The sequence below is a fragment of the Musca domestica genome, unplaced genomic scaffold (assembly GCF_030504385.1).
Source record: "Musca domestica strain aabys unplaced genomic scaffold, Musca_domestica.polishedcontigs.V.1.1 35, whole genome shotgun sequence".
NCBI lineage: Eukaryota > Metazoa > Arthropoda > Insecta > Diptera > Muscidae > Musca > Musca domestica.
The window spans coordinates 2,788,866-2,812,051 of NW_026712315.1; the positions used below are offsets into that span (position 1 = coordinate 2,788,866).

Below are 23,186 nucleotides of genomic sequence, written 5' to 3' on the forward strand. Positions count from 1 at the left end.
CTCACCCCATACCCCCCCATACCATGTGTGGTGGAGGGCATAAAAATAGTAATTCTTTTGAAATGAAAAAGTGCTTCCCTGAAATTAACTTACTTAAGATGTCGGAATACTAAAACATTATCTCTGATTACCTCACATGACTATAAATGGAGGCAATTCGCAGTATCTTCATCTTCCAAAATGACTTCACTTCGCTGTCCCTTTCTGAGTGATTGGTAGGTGTCAGCTAATCAAAATCTTCTCAAAAAGAAAAACCATATTCGCCATAAGGAAAAAAAAACATGAATGGTGTGAAATTAGGCTCTGCCATAAATCTTCATCACAAACCAAAAAGGCCAAAGTTGATGTGAAGCCAAGCAGACATCCAACCAATGAGCGAGGCTATAAACCAAGAGATGCCAAATAAGCGCCTCCAACACATATCAGCGGTGAATTCCAGCCGTTACTGGGTGTCAAGCGACCAGGCTGATTTGTCATAAAACTCTCGAGTGTCCGGAATTTACATAATTTCCCATTCATAGGCATTGTCTGGTTGGTGGGTAGTGGGCTTTGATTTCTGGTTGGCGGGAGCCCACACGTTTGTTCTATGGCGTAGCTGTACCATTCATTGATTCATTCATGGAGATACAAGAATGGAAACCCAACCAAAAAAAAAATGAGACAGCAAAGACAACTTGTGCGGCTAATGATGGCTGACAAAGGCTTGGGAGAGGGGGAGGGGGGTTGCCAACGAGTAACAGCCGTAACAATGTGAGACCAAGAAACAACTTCAAATCAAACCGAAAATGGGAAAATAGAAAACAAACAAAAAAGAAAACGTATGGTTTGAACTCCAGAAGACCAAGTTAGTGGTGATGCGGATGATGACGATGATGATGATGATGATGTTGTTGACGGTGGTGTTGGAGTCTATGACGGTGACAACAACACCAAATGTTAATGATGACAGAAACATAGAAGCGAAGAATGAAATAAAGTTAACGACCTACTAAGCCGGGCGATATTAGAAAATATTTCAATGCAGTTATTGTGTTCCACACGCCCCCTTCGGGTGAAATTAGGTGAATTTTAAACAATCATTTGAGATGGGAGAAAATTAAGAGGGAAAGATGGAAAGAAAATAAGCTGAAATTGACAAATCATCCCAGAGACTAGTAATGACTAAATGTCGCAACGAATTATGAAATATATTTAATATGAAGACAACAGAACTGAAGAGAATAGTACTTAAGGGATGTTAATAAAAATTAATCAGAACAAGTAAAAAACAGCTAAGTTCGGGCCGGGCCAGGCCGATCTTTTTATACCCTACACCATTGGGAAGGAACTTGAAAATTTGAAACAAGCAAAAAAAAGCTGTAAGTTCGGCCGGGCCGAACTTTGGATACCCTCCAACATTTGGAACGAATTTGGCAATTTTCAAAAAAAAAAAAAAGTTAAAAATTCTGTTAAGTTAAAAAAACGGAAAATACGACGAAGTGGACCTGCATAGGCAACTTTTGTCATAAACTATTACAATCAATATTTAAATGCGAAACTTGAAAAAAATCTGTTTTTAATGTATCTAAAATCATCCAAATTCCGAATCCCCCCGATATTCGATATACCGTTATATGGTTGCTATACGTAGACGTGGACCTGCACTGACAATTTTCTGTCATAGGCTGTAGTATCCATTACGAACTTCAAATACGAAATGTAAAACAATTCCTGTAAATAATGTCGGTAAAATCATCACAATACCGAATATCGGGGGGTACCGTTATATGAGGGCTATTCGAAGACGTGGACCTGCACAGACAATTTTCTGTCATAGACTGTAGTATTCATTACGAACATCAAATACCTAATTTGAAACAATTCCGGTAAATAATTTCGCTAAAATTATCAAAATACCGAATATCGGGAGGTACCCTTATATGGGGGCTATACCAAAACGTGGACCTAGAAGGGCCCATTTTCAATACAAAAAGCCCTGCAGACATAATACACATTTGAGTAAATTGTTATAAACTTTATTTTGTTCGGAAGCTAGAGTGATTTCCACAGAGGGACAGACATCTGGGGTGCTGTCTAAAATGTATATTTCGAGGTGTTACAAACGGAATGACAAACTTAATATACCCTCCATTCTATGGTGGAGGGTATAAAAAAAATCTGTCGAAATATACATTCTAAATGAAAACCGTTATATGTGGGCTATACAAAGACGTGGACCTGCGTAGAAAATTTGTCTGTCAAAGGTTAAAGTGCTCATTACGAACTTCAATTTGAAACAATTCCGGTAAATAATGTCACTAAAATCATCAAAATACCGAATTATCAAAATACCGAATATCGGGGAGTAGCATTATATGGTAGCTATACGAAGACGTGGACCTGCACGTGTCCATTACGAACTTCAGATACTAAATTTGAAATAATTCCGCTAAATAATGTCGGTAAAATCATCACGGTGGGTACCGTTATATGGGGGCTATTCGAAGACGTGGACCTGCACAGACAATTTTCTGTCATAGGCTGTAGTATTCATTACGAACATCAAATACCTAATTTGAAACAATTCCGGTAAATAATGTCACTAAAATCATCAAAATACCGAATATCGGGAGGTACCCTTATATGGGGGCTATACCAAAACGTGGACCTAGAAGGGCCCATTTTCAATACAAAAAGCCCTGCAGACATAATACACATTTGAGTAAATTGTTATAAACTTTATTTCGTTCGGAAGCTAGAGTGATTTCCACAGACGGACAGATGTCTGGGGTTCTGTCTAAAATGTATATTTCGAGGTGTTACAAACGGAATGACAAACTTAAAAAAAATCTGTCGAAAAATACATTCTAAATGAAAACCGTTATATGTGGGCTATACAAAGACGTGGACCTGCGTAGAAAATTTGTCTGTCAAAGGTTAAAGTGCTCATTACGAACTTCAAAAAGGAAATTAAAAAAAAATCGATTGAATTCTGTCCCTAAAATCAAAAAAACCGAATATGGGCGGTATGCGATATTATGAACCTATTCATGGGGTAAAGTACTCAGAAGGAACTCCCTGTTTGGATTTTCAGACAATTCAAATAAAAAATTTGGCTACAATTATCAAAATACCGAATATGGGTAGGTACTGTTATATGGAGGATATACGATATCGTGGAACGATATAGAAGAATCTCCTTCCTTGTGTAGAAGTTCTGAGAATAGGGTATGGAGGTACCGTTATATGAGGGATATACGATATCATGGACCTATATAGACAAATCTCTTAAAGGAATAGAGCTAATATCTTGATAATTCATATATGTATATGTCACGTTTGGTGTCTGTGGCTTTGGTGATATGGAGGTGGTTTTCGGAATATTTACTATAATTCTTGGAAAATACTAGGGATAGATCTGTAATCGCCAAAATTGAATAATCAGGCCTTTGTCTAGAATAGAGATATGGAGGTGGTTTTAAAAAGGCTTATTATAATTGTTCGAAAAGTACTTAGATGTACTAAATCGAATATTGGGTGAAGGGATAGGTCTGGAATCCTCAAATTAAATATTGAGGTCTCTGTTGGTATCAGGAATAGAGATATGGAGGTGGTTTTGGACATTCGTACTATAATTATTCGAAAAGTACGAAATTGTACTAATTTTGGATCGTTGTCTGTGTGTCATGGGTAGAGACGTCCCTGCTTTGGTATAGCCCCCATATGAAGGTACCTCCCGATATTCGGTATTTTGATTATTTTTGCCAATATTTTCACGGATTTGTCTAAAAATTCGTATTTGTTGGTCATAATGAGTTCCAACTCCGGTGGCGAAATATTGAATGTATGGGTCCACGATTTGATATAGCCCCCATATGAAGGTACCTCCCGATATTCGGTATTTTGATTATTCTTGCCAATATTTTCACGGATTTGTCTAAAAATTCGTATTTGTTGGTCATAATGAGTTCCAGCTCCGGTGGCGAAACATTGTATGTACAGGTCCACGTTTTGGTATAGTCCCCATATAACGGTACCTGCCGATATTCGGTATTTTAATGATTTTTGCCACATTTTTTCACGGATTTGTCTAAAAAATTAGTATTTGTAGGTCATAATGGGTCCCAGTTCGTGTAGCGAAACATTGTATGTAGAGGTCCACGTTTTGGTATAGTCCCCGTATAACGGTACCTCCCGATATTCGGTATTTTGATGATTTTTTCCACATTTTTTCACAGATTTGTCTGAAAATTAGTATTTGTAGGTCATAATGGGTTCTAGCTCCTTTGGCGAAACATTGCATGTATAGGTCCACGATTTGGTACAGCCCGCCCCCCCCTCCCCCCATTTAACGGTACCTCCCGATATTCGGTATTTTAATGGTTTTTGCTACATTTCATCGCGGAAACACTGTATGTATAGGTCCACGTTTTTGTATAGCCCCATATAGCCGTATTTCCCGATATTCGGTATTTTGATGATTTTTGGCACATTTTCCCATGAATATGTCTAAAAATTGGTATATGTGGGTCATAATGGGCTTTAATGTTTCCTTTGCCCTAAGGTGGAGGGTATTAAAAGTTTGGCCCGGTCGAGCTTAATGTTTTTTTACTTGTTTTCTATAATTTCGAACTTTTTGCTTTTTGCAAGGTAGCCAGTGTATTTTTATATGCAACCTAAAAAGAAGATATATTCTATCCGAACAACCTTCATGATCATCTTATCTCTGATATCTTCAAAATCAAAGATAAGATTAAAGACTGAAAAACGCGTAAATACCAAAAAAAAGATATATTCATATTTATCTGCCATGTGGTTGCCAAGTGATGACGAAGACGCCGACGACGTGCAGGTGATTAGCAAATTTGCTTTAATTGAAAAGATAACAAATTGGTTAAACAACACAGCCCAAGCAGAAGTCACTGAAAAAACGTAAACACGTCAAAAGCATCTACATCATCCATGGCCGTAGCAGCAGAGAACAGAACACTAACAGCTTCACAGGAATCAGCAGCATCACATCAGCTTTGAAAAAATAAACAGCGCCAACACCACACCTACCACATTTCATGTTCTCCTTATTTTTTGTCGTTTTCTTCAATGACTTTAAGCAGTAATCAATATTCATTGAAAAGCTAAAAAGCTAAAGCGAATCACGTGCTTAAAGCCAATTGCTTTCAGAGAAACAAAAAAACAGAACATAATGAACCTTAGACGAGAAAAAAAAACGTCGAGATGCATATCTTGCCTGGCAAAGATGAAAACACGGCTTGGTCATAAAAATCAAAAGATTTACCCCCAATCTATGCAATGGCAACAACGACAACAACAACAAGAAAAAAAAACCAAATCTTTTGACCTGAATATTTTATAGAAAATCAAGTTGAATTCAAACAAACCAACATCAGAAGCTGTAGCAAAAAATGGCTAAAAATAGAAGAAAATACCCACAGAGAGAGATACTACGGCCATAAAACTATTACAAGGTTATTATGTAGCCATTTTATGGACTGTCAGGACAGACGGCACGGACAAGAGGACAAGTGTAAACGACAATATGCAATTACAAAAGTTGTAGAACTTATTTGGTTTTCGCCAGATGCCAACAAGTACCTCATTTTTTCTACATCTCCATGAGAGGAAGGAGAAAATGTGGGTGGAAGAAGGTAGGGATGCTGACAATGGCTGCCGTACAATCAAGCATTATCCTTTCTTAAATGTTTTACATCAGGAGCGAAACTAGGACATTACCATGTACAAGTGCATAAATGAGAAGTCATTCATTCATATGTATTAGTTAGGTAGGCAGGCAGGCAGGCAGGCGATGGGAGACACAAATACTACTTGAGAGCTTGGCGATGTTGGCACTTGGAATGGGAACTAAGTTCTTGGAAAAGGAAAAAATAAACGAGGAATGGAATTGAATTCAAATACCGGAAGAGATATTTTATTCCAAAAAAAGAACTGGTGATCTTCTTACACAGAAGACCTTGTGATCTTCCATAGATGACTTGGTGGCCTTCTTCCATAGTAGACCTTGGAAATCTTTTTCTACAGAAGACCTCCGTGTCTTCCTCTATATAAGACCTGGAGATCTTCTTCTATGGAAAGCCAATCTCTTCTTCTATGGAAGACCTGGAGTTTTTCTTCTACTGTAGAAGACCTGGGGGTCTTCTTGTACTATAGAAGACCTGGAGGTCTTCTTCTACTATATAAGTCCTGGAGGTCTCCTTCTACTAAGAGCATGAGACCTTCTATTATAGAAGACCATAAGGCCTTTTACTATAGAAGACCATAAGGTCGTCTACTATTGGGGGCAATGAGGTCTTCTTTGGAAGACCAGGGGCTCTTCTTCTTCGGAGAAGTTAGTCCAGCATTTCTTTTCACAGGAAAAAAATGATCGGAAACGTGAAGTACTTCAGCTCAGAAGGGATAGGGGATTTATTCTAAAGAAGACCTGGTTATGTAGGGGTCTTCCTAGAAGACTATGAGATCTTCTTGTATAGAAGACCATGAGATCTTCTTCTATAGAATACCATGAGATCATCTTTAATAGAAGACCATGAGATCTTCTTTTATAGAAAACCATGAGACCGTCTGTGAAAGACCATGAGTTCTTCTTCGGAGAAGTTAGTCCAGTATTTTTACAGGAAAAATATCATCAGAAACGAGGAGTACTTCAACTCAGAAGACCTGAGGGACTTCTTCTATAGAAGACCTGCAGATCTAGGAGATATAAGGTCTTCTCCCATAGATGACCTGTGAGCCTTCTTCCATAGAAGACCTGGAGGTCTTCTTCTTTCATAGAAGACCTGGAGGTCCTCTCCATCCATAGAAGAACTGGAAGTCCTCTTCTTCCATAGAAGACCTGGAGGCCTTCTTGCACAGTAGACCTGAAGATCTTCTTCCACAGAAGACCTGAAGATCTTCTTCCACAGAAGACCTGAAGATCTTCTCTGTGATGTTCTGGTGGTCTTTTGTAATAAAATACCTGGTCGTCTTCTGCCCTAGAAGTCCCAAAGATCTTATATGTGGTCTTCTGGTGGTCTTTTGCCATAGAAGACTGGTGGTCTTTTGCCATAGAAGACTGGTGGGCTTCTGCCCTAGAAGACCTGGTGGTCTTTTGCCATAGATCTTCTCTGTGGTCTTCTGGTGGTCTTTTGCCATAGAAGACTGGTGGTCTTCTGCCCTAGAAGACCTGGTGGTCTTTTGCCATAGAAGACCTGGTGAGCATATGCCATGAAAGACCTGGTGGTCCCCTGCCATAGCAGACCAAGCGGTCTTCTGTCATAGAAGACCTAGTGGTCTTCTGGCATAGAAGATCTGGTGGTCTTTTTCCATAGAAGACCTGGTGGTCTTTTGCCATAGAAGACCTGGTGCTCTTTTATATAGAAGACCTAGAGATCTTCTCCTGTAAAAGATCTGACCGTCTTCTCCCATAGAAGACCTGGAGATATTCTCCTATAGAAGAACTAGAGGTCTTGGTCTTGAAGAACTAGAAGACTTGGAGATATAGAAGACCTGGGGTCTTCCTCTATAGAAGTCCTGGGGGTTTTCTTCAGTAGAAGACCAAGAGGTCTTCTCTTATAGGAGTCCTGGAGGTCCTCTAGGGAAAAACTCTTGAAAATCTTCCAAAAACATCATCCTCTTACGGAATCCCTTCCATAAATTTCGCCTCAGAACTCAATTTTTCATTGAACATTTTTTTTTTTTTGCACAACCGATTCTCTAGACTTACTTAGCCATTATTTTGCATTAACTAGGCTACAAAGTAACATATTGTGTTTTCTTGCTATTATTGCTATTGTTATTATTATTATTGTTGTTGCTGAAACAATTTTTAATATTTCAAAATATTTGTACAAATGTATTTTTATGAATACTCGACGTTCTCGCCACTTGGTGTTGTGCCCTCATCATCTCTCCCAAAATCAACAGTTCTTAGACATGTTTCAGTTTTTTTTTTTTTCTACAGCGATGTTGTTGTATTCGAATATTCAACTTGTTGTTGCTCGTCGTATTAAATATTTTTTGTCTTCTATAATAGATGCAAGTTAGCGAGCTGCTAGAAAGCCAGCAACCAGACCCCAAACAGCGCCAAAATAGCGCTCTGCCGTCGTCTTCTTCATCATTGCCGCTGTCGTTTTCTATGTGCGTTCATTTGTTCGCTTATTTATTTAGCGTTTTTCTGTTTGCTTTTAAATTTAGCGCAAAAAACACTAACTGACTGAACGATACGACTTATTCCCAATCCGCACACAAACACCACCCTTGGTACACATCTAAAGGAGCAGCATTAGCACCGATCGACCGACCGACACACACACTCATTCGTACGTACATTTTAAATAATAATCGCTAGACAAATTCTGTGGGGACTGCTCCAAAAAAAAAAAAGTTGATACCAAAAAATACCCCTTCATACCCAGACACTTGTCATGGAATGATGTATGCACATGCATACATATGTACGATATTTGTATGTATGTGTGTATTCGAATATTTTAATACCAAATGAAGATTATGATGGAATCGATGCCAAAACGCCATCATCGTTAAATATTTGAAATCAATTGTCTTTTCAATAGAAAAGTTGGCGAAGAGAACTTATTAGAGCTTTTGACCCAGAAAACGGAAGGTTTTTTTTGAAGATTTTCTTCAAGAAAACAACTTAGGGGTCTTCTAAAGATATCTGTATATATTTTATAAAAGCCCTGGATATCTTCTTTAATAGAAGATCTAGAGTCCTTCTTCTATAGAATATCTGGAGGCTCTCTTCGATAAAAAGCCTGTAAGTCCTCTTCGATAAAAATCCTAGTGGTTTTCTATTCGGAATGAAAATCCGGAGCCCTTTTTACATAGAAGATTTTGAGGTCTTCTTCAATGGAAGACCAGCAGATATTTTTCCATAGAAGACCTTAAAGTCCCTGGTGGTCTTCTTTCGAAGAAAAAGAAACGTTTGCAAAGGAAACTTATTAGATCTTTTGATCCAGAAATCCGTAGGTATTTTGAAGATTTTCTTCCAGAAAAAAACCCTGGATGTCTCCAATAGAAGATCTAGAGTCCTTCTTCTATAGAATATCTGGAGGTTATCTTCTATAGAAAGCCTGGAGGTCCTCTTCGATAACAATCCTAGTGGTTTTCTATCCGGAATGAAAATCCGGAGGTCTTTTTCAATAGAAGACCTGGTGGTCTTTTATAGAAGACCTGGTAGTCTTCTCTAGAAGACCCGGTAGTCTTCTCTAAAAGACCCGGTGGTCTTCTCTAGAAGACCTGGTGGTCTACTCTCAAAGAGCTGGTGGTTTTCTCTCGAAGAGCTGAAGGTTTTCTCTCGATGAGCTGGTCATCTTCTCTGGAAGAGCTGGTTGTCTTCTCTAGAAGACTTGGTGATCTTATCTCGAAGATTTGGTGATCTTCTCTAGATGAGTTTGTGTTCTTATCTCGAAGACCTGGTGCTCTTCTCTCAAAAACCTGGTGCTCTTCTCTCGAAGACCTGGTGCTCTTCTCTCGAAGACCTGGTGCTCTTCTCTCGAAGACCTGGTGCTCTTCTCTCGAAGACCTGGTGCTCTTCTCTCGAAGACCTGATGCTCTTCTCTCGAAGTCCTAGTGCTCTGCTCTAAAATACCAGGTGGTCTTATCTCGATGACCTGGTGATCATCTCTAAAAGAGCTGGTGCTCTTCTCTCGACGAGCGGGTGCTCTTCTCTAGACGAGTTGGTGCTCTTCTCTAGACGAGTTGGTACTCTTCTCTCGACGAGCTGGTTCTCTTCTCTCGACAAGCTGGTGCTCTTCTTTCAAAGAACTGGTGCTCTTCTCTAGAAGAGCTGGTGTTTTTTTCTAAAAGAATTACAGGTGTTCTCTCTCTCTCAAATTCATAAAAAATTAAACCTGTTTATTCTTAATTTAACTTTATTTTGGATCTCATCAAATTCAAATATCAAAATTTCAAAATAATATCCCTCATAATTTTTGGATTTTCCAATATTTTGAATATTTCTCAATTTATATTTATACTTTCTCTCTTCATCTCTATCCATTTCAGATTTTACAAAATTTGGGTAAAGTTGATCGCACCGCAGATGAAATTTTCGATGATCATTTGAATAATTTCAATCGCCAACAACAAAATGCCAATAGATTACAAAAAGAATTCAATAATTACATTAGATGTATAAGAGGTAAGTAGATCACTCTCTCCCTCTCTTATCTCTCTCTTCTACAAAACTAATTGATTTGTTTTATTTTTATCCTTCAGCTGCACAAATTGCATCCAAATCCTTGATGGATGCCATATTTGAAATCTATGAGCCCCAATGGAGCGGTTATGATGCTCTCAGTGCACAAGTCCAATCGGCCGAATCATTATGGCAGGATTTCTCCCACAAATTGGCCGATCAAGTATTGATTCCATTGAACACCTATACAGGACAATTTCCAGAAATGAAGGTAAGAGAGAAATTCATTTTTCAAAATTGCTAATTTTATTGACTCCTTTCTTTTTTTTGTCCTTAGAAAAAAGTCGAAAAGCGCAACAGAAAACTCATCGATTATGATAGTCAACGTCACTCGTTCCAAAGTCTACAGGCCAATGCCAACAAACGTAAAGACGATGTGAAATTGACCAAGGGCCGGGAACAGTTGGAGGAAGCCAGACGCACATATGAACTATTGAACACTGAATTGCACGATGAACTACCGGCCTTGTATGAATCGAGAATATTGTTTTTGGTTACCAATTTGCAGACCCTCTTTGCCACAGAACAAGTTTTCCACAATGAAACGGCTAAGGTGGGCAGAAATGATATTGAAATTTCTATATTTAAATATTTCTAATTTAAAATAAGTTTCAATTTGCAAAAATAATCTCGAATAAAAAATACTTGCAGATCTACTCCGAACTTGAGGCCATTGTTGACAAATTGGCTACAGAATCCCAACGTGGTTCAAATACTTTGAGAAAAGTGACATGTAAGTTCCCAGTTTGCCTTTAAAAAATCAAATTATTATCATCACCTTGTGTCCTCCACTTCCAGCCAATGCCATCAAAGCTTCCAGTCCTGTACAGTCACCAGTCAAACAAATGAACGATGCCAATCTAAGCAACAGCATTCAATATCAAAATACCAATGGTTCTACCAATCGTAAGTATTGCGCTGACAACAACGAAAAACAAAAATAACAAAAATGTTGAGGAAAACCAACCAAATTCCCCCTTTGACCAAATTTAGTTGGCTCCTTTTGAAGCGAAAATTAATTTAATTTTGTAAAATTTTGTGGTTTGTTATTTTTTAATTTGTTTTTGAGTTTGTTGTTTTAGTTAACATTTTTAAATTCGTTTGTTATACGTTATTGTTGTATTTTTTACTTTGGAAAAACAAAATTAACACCATTTGTTTTTGGTTGAAAAAAATTATTTTAGTTTCATAAAAAAAATGGCGAAGTTAATTCTCCATTTTTAATCACCCCCTTAATTTAACAGAAAAATTTGATTTTGTTTTATTTCTTTGCTTTATTTTCCACTTTTTTTCTTTATTATATCTTCTTCTTTTTTATAAAAATTTGTGAAAAAAATTGCCAAAAACAATAGTGAATTAACTAAAATCATCACAGCAATATAAATACATTTCCATGTCACTCAATATCCATAATATTCTTTTGAAATATTTAAATTTAGGATTTTAAAGCTAAACATATTATTTAAATTAAAACAATGATATACAGATAAATATAAAAAATATATATAATTATAAATGTTAATTTTGCTGTCAATGTGAATGAATATTATATTTATATATACAGCTATGTGTGTGATTTGCATATTTTTTTTATTTCAAAATTTCTTTAGAATTCACAAGAAAATTTCAAAAGCAAAGACGCGGACCTGCATAGGCAACACTTTCAATAACCCTTTACTACATTCAAATGCGAAACTTGAAAAAAAATCGGTGAATAATGTAGCTAAAATCATCAATATAGGGAGGTACTATTGTATTTGGGCTATACAGAAAATGTGGACATGCACGGACAATTTTCTGCTTTAGGCTACAGTGTCCATTACGAACTTCAAATGCCATATTTGAAACGATTCCTGAGAATAATGGCGCTAAAATCATCAAACTACCGAATATCGGGAGCTACCGTTATATGGGGGCTATACGAAAACGTGGACCTGCACAGACAATCTCCAGTCATAGGCTGTAGCACCCATTGCGAACATTAAATACCAAACTTGAAGCAATTCCGGTGAATAATGCCGATAAAATCATCAAAATACCGAATATCAAGAGCTACCGTTATATGGGGGCTATACCAAAATGTGGACATGCACGGACAATTTTCTGCCTTGGGCTACAGTATCCATTACGAACTTCCAATGCCAAATTTAAAACAATTCCGATGAATAATGTCGCTAAAATCGTCAAAATAACGAATATCGGGAAGAACCGTTACATAGGGGCTATATGAAGACGTGGACCTACACAGACAATTATCTGTCTTAGATTGTAGTACCCATTACGAACTTCAACTACCAAATTTAAAACAATTCCTGTGAATAATGTCGCTAAAATCATCAAAATACCGAATATCGGGAGCTACCGTTGTTTGGGAGCTATACGAAGACGTGGACCTGCACAGACAATTTTCTGTCTTAGGCTGTAGTACCCATTACGAACTTCAACTAGCAAATTTGAAAGAATTCTGATGAATATTGTCGCTAAAATCATCAAAATACCGAATATCGGGAAGTACCGTTATATGGGGGCTATACGAAGACGTGGACCTACACAGACAATTTTCTGTCTTAGGCTGTAGCGTCCATTGCGAACATAAAATACCAAATTTGAAACAATTCGGTGAATATTGTCACCTAAAGCATCAAAATACCGAATATCGGGAGGTACTGTTATATGGGGGCTGTACCAAAACGTGGACCTACATGGTCCATTTTCAATACCAAAAGTCCTGCAGACATAATAGTAGATTGATAAAATTCAATCTACTTCAATTCATTCGGAAGCTAGAGTGATTTCCACAGACGGACGGACATCGCTAAATCGACATAGAATTTTATGCTGAATATATATACTTTGTGGGGTCTAAAATGTGTATTTCGAGGTGTTACAAACGGAATGAGAAACTCATAATAATAGCCATTCTTCTATTCTATTGAAATGCTTTTGAAATTTTCTTTCAACTTATTTCATTTTAATTTTTATAATTTTTTCCCTTTCTTTTGGCAATTTAAAATACATATTTTATTATCATATCATATAAATAGCAATTAAGATATAAAACTAATCTCTATTTAAAATGCATTCCAATATGTAACATACGTACCCATTTTTGACACCTCTGATTGTGATCAGAATCTTTAAACAGTTCTAGCTAGGACTGCCTTAAATGTATCTTACTAACCGGAAATTACCGTAGAAGGTTGGATATTGTAGAATATCAAATGGTATCCCCCTTGGTGTTTGTAGAAATATGTTAAAATATTTGGGAATTAGACTAGGTGATAATGATTGGTAACAGGCTCACCATATTCTAACTAACGTAAACATTTTGAAAACATCCAATTTTTATTATTTATAGTACTTAGAAAACACTAAAACAATTCACAATAGTTGGAAAAGTCAATATTATTTCATATATAAATAGGATTTAATACAAGGATTGTTAATATATTAGTCTTGGGATTTTTTTTGCGTCGTCTTACTCTTAAACGACTGATTTATATGGGCCGATACTTGATCTTTTTATTTCCCTCTTGGGTTTTTTATTTTGCAACGCTTAAAAAAAATAGGCAAACTTCTTCTCTTCGTCTTAAACGTCTGATTTATATGGGTCAATACTTGATCTCTCTATTTCCTTCTTTTTTATTAAACAAATTGTGGTATTTTTTTATGTTCCTAGGTATTGTTTGATAAAAGGTTTTGACAGACAACTGTAAAATGGATACTATAATTGTCTTATTTCAAAATTTCCATAAACATTTCATAGAATTCCAGCCAAATTGCGATCAGGAATACCATTTTATGTATTTTTAATAATTTCTTCGAAAACGCCTGAAAGTATGCTTTGATTTTTATAAATGACCATTGCTATCTGCAAAGCTGCCATTGCAACAGGAAATATTTTAAATATGAACGAAATAACATTAAATGGACAACATTATGGATTGCATTTTATATAGAGAGTTACGTACATATATACAATATTATTTATTAAATAAACATATGCTTAGCTTAAATATATACATGATCTTACTGCTTGCTGCTGCTGTGCATGAAAATCGAAACAAAATCAAATTTTTCTTTGGCAAAATTAAGTTAGTCTCATTTTAATTTTTGCGAATTGAAATCAAAAACGAAACCATAAACAAAATATTAAAAAAAAATACTGCATGAGCTGACATGTTTTATTTTCTTTCTTTTTCTACTCCTTTATTCCAACACTGCTGCAATATTTTTACTTGTCTTGATGATGCGTTCGTTCGTTCGTTAATGATGACAATAATCATATTAATAATAATAATGACAACAATAATGATGTTTAAATTTTCATTTTATTAATTTTTATAATTTTACTCTTTTGCGTTTTTTATGTAAATTTGTGTTGCATTTTAATTTTTTTATTTTCGATTATTGGAATGTATTTGAAATAACACACAAATCACATCAAACAAAACAAAACCCCAACATTATTTATGTTTGTGCACAAATTCTATCGAAATGCATCATTTCCTATTGAACAAAAACTCCTCCCATCACATTATATATCAAATATTTCCAACAACAAATGAAACCAAACCAAAAAACAAAAACAAATCAAAAAATAGCACCATCACCCAGTACTTCTTCTACACAAGAACCCAGACCTGATAACGTTTCTCCAACACCAGAAACATCAGCCGCAGCTGTAGCCGCAGCAGCATCATCATCTGCAATGGCACCAAGCTCACCCAGTGGCCAAGCCGTGGAAAGAACGAGTATTGGCAATTTGGTAAGTGATGCCACCGCAGTGGACTCCAATACCAATACCCCACAACATGCAGTGACAAATCCCAATGGCAATGCCTTGCCAGAATTAGTGGCCAGAAGATCAACTTCCACCAGCGAGGAGAAAACATTAACCACCACCAGTGCCAATAACATGGAGAGCAGCACCAAAGATTTGGATAAGGATATGAATAATGCCGCCGCAAGCACAACAATAACCAAGACCGTTACAAGCGAGGAGAAAACTATTAAGACCACAAATACCACCGAAGGACAACAGCTCAATGGTAACGACAATGGCAATAACAATGATGATGGGGATCAGGCAGTAGCTGTAGGTGTCACAACCACCACAAATGGTAATGCCAATGACAGCGATCTAACCACATCCCTACCAGCCAGAGGTACCAAATCCAATAATGCCAATGCCAATAATATGCCCACAGCAACATCAGCAGCAGCAGCAGCAGGAACAGATGATGATAACACTAAAAAACAATCTGGAGGTAATAATCATTTGAATCATGACAATGATCTGAATAGAAATAGAAGTAGCATTGTAGTTGAACAAAGTAAAAATCCCTTTGAAGATGAGGATGATGAAGATGAGCGAATCTACGAAATACCCAAGGGTGAGTATCGTTGTTTCGTCCGTTTGTTTTACTCGGATGATGATGATTGCCTGTCTGTTTGTTTGTCGGTCGTCTGTCTGTCTGTCTATCAGTATGTATGTATGGGCCTCTCTGTCTCTTTCTCAAATCGACTTCTCTCTCTCTCTTTCTCAGTAGTAGAGCAAGTGCAAAATTTGTTTGGACTTCACAAATATTAGCCCACGGCTGTTTGTTATGCCAAATTTATCTCTGGGATATTGTGTTTGTTTTAATTTTTAACTTTTTCTTTCTATTGTCCTGACCCTGTACTATCCTTTTGTGTGTTCTATTATCCTTATTTGTATATTTACAAAAAATAAATAAAAATATACATATGTGTGTAGGTAAAATAAACCATTCAAGAGAGCTGTATTGTCCTCTATAGTTCGAAAGTCTTTTGAGGGGTCTTCTTTGTTATCGACCAATGAACCCCTTGGGAGTTCCTGCATCAATGCAAGACCCTTAGAAAGTTATTTCATCGAACTTTCAATTCTCTCAAAAAGATTTTATTAAACAGTGTCTTGCAAAGTCTTCTTCCCTCAAAATTCCCTCTCAAAAGACATGTAACAATCGACAGTACTTTTAGGACCTTATGCTTCTCTTATTTACAAAAGACCCAGAAACGTTTTCGTCATTAGTAGACCTTTCAAAAGATATCTTGGAGAGATCATAAACCAATCGATATGGCTTCTAGGACTGGAAGTACGTCGTCTGCAAAGATTTTTTTGTTTTCAGGGGACCTTTTAAGATACCTCCCAAAACAGAAAAACCTTTTAAAACAAGCTCCCATTTATAGAACCTGTCTCAATATGTGTTATGCCCTTTCCAAGATTTACTAATACACACATATGTATGTATATATATATTACTGTACAGTAAGTGTTTTTCAAAATTATATTCTTTTAACAATTGGTTGTGGTAAATGTGTTCTGTTTTCCAAATTTTGATTACGTATGTAAATTATTTAAAATTTATTGGTTTGAGATCGTATTCCTCCTTGTCCTTTTTCTCCTACTCCTACTTCTCCTTCCGCACTCTGTTTGTGAATCAGCACAACTGGACTCTCATTACATGGAATGTTGTTGCAACAGCAACAAAGTTCACAAGTAAGAAAAATTGGGTAAAAAACATACATATATTCATGTAAATTTATACAATACATACATATATACATACATTTTTATACACTTCTTGAGTCAGCGAAGATATCATCTGTCATAATTACTGGATGTAATGATGACATTGCATGTAAAACAAAAATAACATTGAAATGTATTTTAAATATCTAAATAATATTGAAAAATATTTTATGTGAAGTAGTATTATAAGAAAATGATGAGCCGGTATCGAACTGGCCTCTAAGGGGTTTTTAGTTACATATTTTTTCATTATTATGTTGCTTAAATATTTTTGAGGGACTTTTTGGTCTACAAATCAATTGGGAAATATCTCCAAGATCCTTGCAATTATTAAAATCAGCGGGTATCTTTAAATAAGAGCTGTACCAACGGGTGGACGTATTTGGATTTTTTTCTTTGTAAATAGCGTTTCTACATAATAATAACCTAAAATTAAATGGAAAACATGGCCGAAACGTAAAAAATACTTGAAATCTGAGTTATCCTTAAGAGGGGACCCTTCCTCTCAAAATGGACGTATTCATACCATTGATTCTGGATGTAATCCAAAGATCTCTATCAAATTTCAAAGCTCTATCTTAAATATTGCAAAATATATCTGAAAATATATATGAGCCTCTTTGTATACAGTCAAAACAATATACAAGATGAGATAAAAAAAAAAAACTGCAACAAAGTCAAACGCCATAATTTTTATTTTTTTCTTTAAATTTTATTGAATGAAATCAAATTTTAGAATAAGTTTAGATTTGTTCGAATTGGTCATCGTTGGAACGAATTATGGTCTCTAAACGGCCAATGAAACCGTCACATGCTGCCCGAATGTTGTTCTACGATATTTTGGGCCATTCGCGGCGAAGCGCTTGCTTGAAGTGATCGACACTTTGGTATTTTTTAGTGGCAACCTTGCTTTCCAAGATACTCCAGACACAATAGTCCAACGGATTGGTATCCGGAGATTGTGGCCATTGTGAGCTGGATATAAAGCGATGAACCTCATTTTGTAACCATTCTTGGGTGACGCGAGCTGAGTCCGATGGTGCTGAGTCCTGTTGGAATGTCCAAGGTCTACGGCCAAAATGTTTGAGTGGCCAAGGCTTTAATACACCCTCCAGAATATTTTCGCCATTTATTTGATGCCACGGTCGATTAATATGAGCGAAGGGAGACCATCGACTCTTATGGCGGCCCACACCATCACCATGGTCGGCGCTTGAGTTCTGTTGGCCAACCGAACACATGCACATTTTCAGCATCAAATTTTAGAATAAGTTTAGATTTGTCGAATTGTTCACCATTGGCACGAATTATGGCCTTCAAACGACTAATGAAACCGTCACATGCTGCCCGAATGTTGTTCTACGATATTTTGGGCCATTCGCGGCGATGTGCTCGATTGAAGTGATCGACACTTTGGTATTTTTTAGTGGTAACCTTGCTTTCCAAAATACTCCAGACACAATAGTCCAACGGATTGGTATTCGGAGATTTTAGTTTTCATTGTGTGCTGGAAATAAAGCGAGGAACCTCATTTTGTAACCATTCTTGGGTGGCGCGTGCTGAGTGCAATGGGGCTGAGTCCTGTTGGAATGTCCAAGGTCTACGGCCAAAATGTTTGAGTGGCCAAGACTTTAATACGCCCTCCAGAATATTTTCGCCATAATATTCGACATTTATTTTGATGCCGCGGTCGATTAATATGAGCGAAGAGCGACCATCGACTGTTATGGCGGCCCACACCATCACCATGGTCGGCGCTTGAGTTCTGGTGGTCAACCGATGGTGCTCGTTTTCCGTTGACCACTATGTTCGTTTACAAACTGCTGGACAACGAATGTTCGGCAGTTCACCACTTTCGGCCAAGCGAAGCAACTCTTTAGCTTTTTTGAGTCTATTTTCTTTTTGTTGTAGTGTAAGTTCTTGCACTTTTTGGAATTTCAATGGCGTTATCCGGAGCTCATTTTTCAATATTTGCCAAATGGAATATTGCGATATACTATATGTTCAGTTCACGAGCCATTTTTCGGCCACTGCGACGCGGGTTTCAATCAAGTCGCTGGGCTACGCTACCAGTATCACGGTAACGAGCGATGGAACGAGACACAAAATATTTATTCACATTTAAATAGTGAAGTGCTCTAATGATAGCCACTTGTGGTTTTCCAGCCAAATATAAAAAAATCGCACTATCACGCTTTAATACCATCACGAATAACTTTTTTTTCTGGAAAATTCTCACCAAAATGCTGATTTATGTTGGGATTTTTTATCCTTGTCTTTTGTTGGGTGAATTGTTGTATTTTTTGGGTCTTCTTTAGGTCTTGTCTGGGCAAAACTATTTTCAAGTGGTCACTATAGTTCTTTCATATCATAAATCTATAAAAACCATAGAGAATTCATAAGAAAATGTCAAATTTGATAACAGATTCATTTGAATTTGTGATTTCCTTGGAAACGCCTAAAATTATGCTTTGCTTTTTATAAATTACCATTGCTATCAGAAACAATACGATGGCAACAGAGATCATTTTAATGATGAATAAAAATAACAATAGCCAAACATTTTAAAGAATATTTTCTAGAGGGAATAATATAAAAATATTTTTAAGACAAAGCGTAAAGGTCTTTTGAATATTTTAAACATTTTTATTATTCAATATACGTTTAATATACGTTTCTTTAATATGTTGCCGAATCATAATATTGGAATACTTTAAGGATTTCCAAAGTTTTTGTTATTTAAAGAAGATTTCGAAGGTCTTTTTGGACTATAACATACGTTTTTTAAAAATGTCTTGTAAACCTTCTTTGGCCATAAACGTGAGATATTCATAGAATATTTTTTAAGGACTTTCTATTTTCAGGAATATTTTTACGGGGCATATAAGCATATTGCTTTGATAATATATGTTGTGTTCCAGACTCTGCAAGAATTTATTAATTTTGCAATTTTTACCATATCATAAAGGGAAAATCACTTATCGCTGTAAAAGCTTTAACATTCTTGCAGTTCCGGAACAGATCAAAAATGTTTACATTTTCTTTTTTTAATTTCACAGTAGGTATTTAAAAGAGTTGTAGCATTATAATAAAAAATATGTGATTCATCTTCATTATGAAAAAAAGAACAAATCATGAAAATGTTTGAACTCACTTCTTAACCAACAAATAACAAAAAAAATGTTTTCTAACCTCAATTTTTCAAATCTAACCAATAACAAAAGCAAGCGGATTTGCCAGACAATGCATGCTGTGTTGTGACATGATTATTTCAGTTATTCAATGATCGTTTTTGTACTAAACTCCCCCCAAAGAGAAGATTACTTAACCCCTTCGCTCTCTCTAACCTAACAATTTTTTTGTAGAATGACAGAAAAAGGAAGAAACAATGTGGAACGACTGCCCCGCCGCCCGATCTCTTGCACCCTGTTGTACACATCTTCCTTCTACTTCTATATTCTATTTTTTTTTTATTTTTCCTGGACGAAACTTTTACTGAAATGCGCTTTTAAATGTGCCTGCCAAATATTTTTTTAGAACTAAAAACAAATATATATTCTCAATGCCTTTTTTGGTTAGATTTTAGTTGGGTATAATTAATTATCTTGTTGTTGTGATTTTTATTGATGTTTTTTTTTTTTCAATTTTCTACCCCCTCGTTGTTTGTCCTGTAGATGCCACCACTACCGATTTGCCACCCGGTGTTCTTTATCGTGTAAAGGCCACCTATGGTTATGTCAAGGAGGACGTTGACGAATTGAGTTTCGAGGTTGGCGATATTATTCGTGTCATTGAATACGATGATCCCGAGGATCAGGTGAGTTTTATTTGAATTTATTTATTGAATTGTTAAAAATGTTTAGTGCTTCATTTTGTAGAAGGGTTATCAGGGTTTTTGAATATTTTAAGAATTTGTATACCCTCCACCTTGGAATGGTGTCATTCCATTTGTAAGATCCCTAAATATTCGTCGTAGACCCCATAAGGTATATACAGGGAGAGTCAAACGCCATAATTTTTACAATTTTTTTTTAAATTTTATTAAATGAAAGAAAAAAATGTCGGAAATAGCATCAAATTTTAGAATAAGTTTAGATCTGTTCGAATTGGTCACCTTTGGCACGAATTATGGCCTTCAGACGACTAATGAAACCGTCACACGCTGCCCGAATGTTGCTCTGCAGTATTTTGGCACATTCCAGGCGAAACACTTGCTTGAGGTGATCGACACTTTGGTATTTTTAGTGCAAACCAAGATACTCCAGACACAATAGTCCAACGGATTGGTATCCGGATTGTTTGGTGCGCTGGAAATGAAGCGAGAAACCTCATTTTGTAACCATTGTTGGGTGGCGCGTGCTAAGTGCGATGGTGCTGAGTCCTGTTGAAATGTCCAAGCTCTGCGGTCAAAATGTTTGTGTGCCCAAGGCTTTAATACATCCTACATAATATTTTCGCCATAATATTCGGAATTTATTCTAATCGGTCGATTAATACAAGCGGAGAGCGACCATCGACTGTTATGGCGGCCCACAACACCACTATTGCCGGCGCTAGAGTTCTGGTGGCCAAACGAAGGTGCACATGTTAAGCTGGCCTCTTTTGCAAGCAAACACGATCATTGTGTTTATTTACAAACTGTGGGACAATGAATGTTTTCTCATCGTATAAAACCAAATTCGGCAGTTCACCACTTTCGGCCAAGCGAAGCAACTCTTTAGCTCTTTTCAGTCTATTTTCTTTCTGTTACGGTGTAAGTTCTTGCACTTTTTGTAATGTCAATAACTTTACCCCGAGCTCATTTTTCAATGCCAATGGAATATTGCAATCTGTTCAGCTCATGAGCCATTTTTCGGCCACTGTGACGCGGGTTTCGATCAAGTCACTCTTCTTTACTTTTCTTCCGTCCACTTCCTTGACGTCGGGCTACGCTAAAAGTGTCACAGTAACGAGCGATGGTACGAGACACAAACGATTTATTCACATTTAAATGCTGGAGTGCTCCAACGATAGCCACTTGTGGCTTTCCAGCCAAATATAAAGAAATCACACTATCACGCTTGAATTCCATCACGAATCACTTTTTTTCTGGAAAATTCTCAACAAAATGCTTTTGTAAGCTGTAAACAATATGTCGGACTAGTGGCTTAGAAATGATAGCAGTCCGAAGTTGGTTGCAGTTTTTTCTGCTCGCCCTGTATATTCATAGTCAGCATAAAATTCTAGGTCGATTTAACGATGTCCGTCTGTCTGTTGGTATAGTCCCCATTTAACAACACTTCTCAATATTCGGTATTTTGAAGATTTTTGCCACATTTTCCCACGGATTTAGCTATAAATTGGTCTTGGTAGGCCATTATCGGTTCTAGCTCGTGTGGCGAAACATTGTATGTAATCCTACAGGTTTTGGTATAGCCTCCATATAAAGGTACCTCCCGATATTCGGTATTTTAATGATTTTTGCCACATTTTTTAACGGATTTGTCCAAAAATTGGTATTTGTAGTTCGTAATGGATTCTAGTTCGTGCGGCAAAACATTGTATCGTTTTGATATATCCTCCATATAACGGTACCACCCGATATTCGGTATTTCATGATTTTTGCCACATTTTTTTAACGGATTGGTCTGAAAATTGGTATTTGTAATTCGCAGTGGGTTCTAGCTCCAGTGGCGGAGCATAGTATAAATGTCTACGTTTTGGTATAGCTCCCATATAACGGTACCTCCTGATATTCGGTATTTTGAGGATTTTTGCCACATTTTTAACGGATTCGTCAACAAATTGGCATTTGTAGTTCGCAATGGGTTCTTCTAGCTCGTGTGGCAAAACATTGTATGTATAGGTCCACGTTTTGGTATAGCCCCAGATAACAGTACCTCTCTATATTCGGTATTTTGGTGATTTTCGCCACATTTTTTCACGGATTTTTCTAAAAAATTGTCTTTGTAGGTCATTATTGGTTCTAGCTCGTGTGGCAAATCTTTGTATGCATAGGTCTACGTTTTGGTATAGCCTCCATATAAAGGTATCTCCCGATATTCGGTATTTTGATGATTTTTATCACATTTTTCTACGAATTTGTCTTAAATTTGGTATTTGTAGGTCATAATGGGTTCTAGCCCGGTGGCAGAACATTGACCTTTCGATATTCGGTAATTTAATAATCCTAGTCACGTTTACCCAAGAAATTGTTTCAAATTTAGTATCTAAGAAGATTTGGTAGATGACAATACTTGAAGTATAAAATTGTCTATAGAGGTTCCCGTTTTGGTATGACCCCCATATAACGGCCATTTCCACTTTATTTAACAGCATTTTCCATGCGGTCTTAATGGTATTTGTAGTTGAAAGGTGAACACGTTTGAATTCAGATACTATAGCATAAAAATGTTTTCTTTACCCAAAGGTGGAGGGTAT

General features: G+C 36.6%; 1 protein-coding gene across 6 annotated transcripts in view; it reads left to right on the top strand.

The window, feature by feature from the left end:
- The window catches only part of LOC101895190 (amphiphysin), a 128,345-nt gene that overhangs the window by 104,041 nt on the left and 1,118 nt on the right, over positions 1–23,186 (top strand). For 2 of the 6 annotated variants that reach the window (XM_059125881.1, XM_059125880.1), the window contains exons 3-9: positions 10,021–10,156; positions 10,234–10,424; positions 10,491–10,766; positions 10,865–10,946; positions 11,012–11,119; positions 14,818–15,609; positions 20,441–20,583. In XM_059125881.1, the coding sequence (XP_058981864.1) occupies positions 10,021–10,156; positions 10,234–10,424; positions 10,491–10,766; positions 10,865–10,946; positions 11,012–11,119; positions 14,818–15,609; positions 20,441–20,583 (1,728 nt within the window). The remainder of the gene's footprint in view (positions 1–10,020; positions 10,157–10,233; positions 10,425–10,490; positions 10,767–10,864; positions 10,947–11,011; positions 11,120–14,817; positions 15,610–20,440; positions 20,584–23,186) is intronic. The other 4 variants (XM_059125882.1, XM_020035559.2, XM_059125883.1 and 1 more) reach the window with 4 other exon arrangements.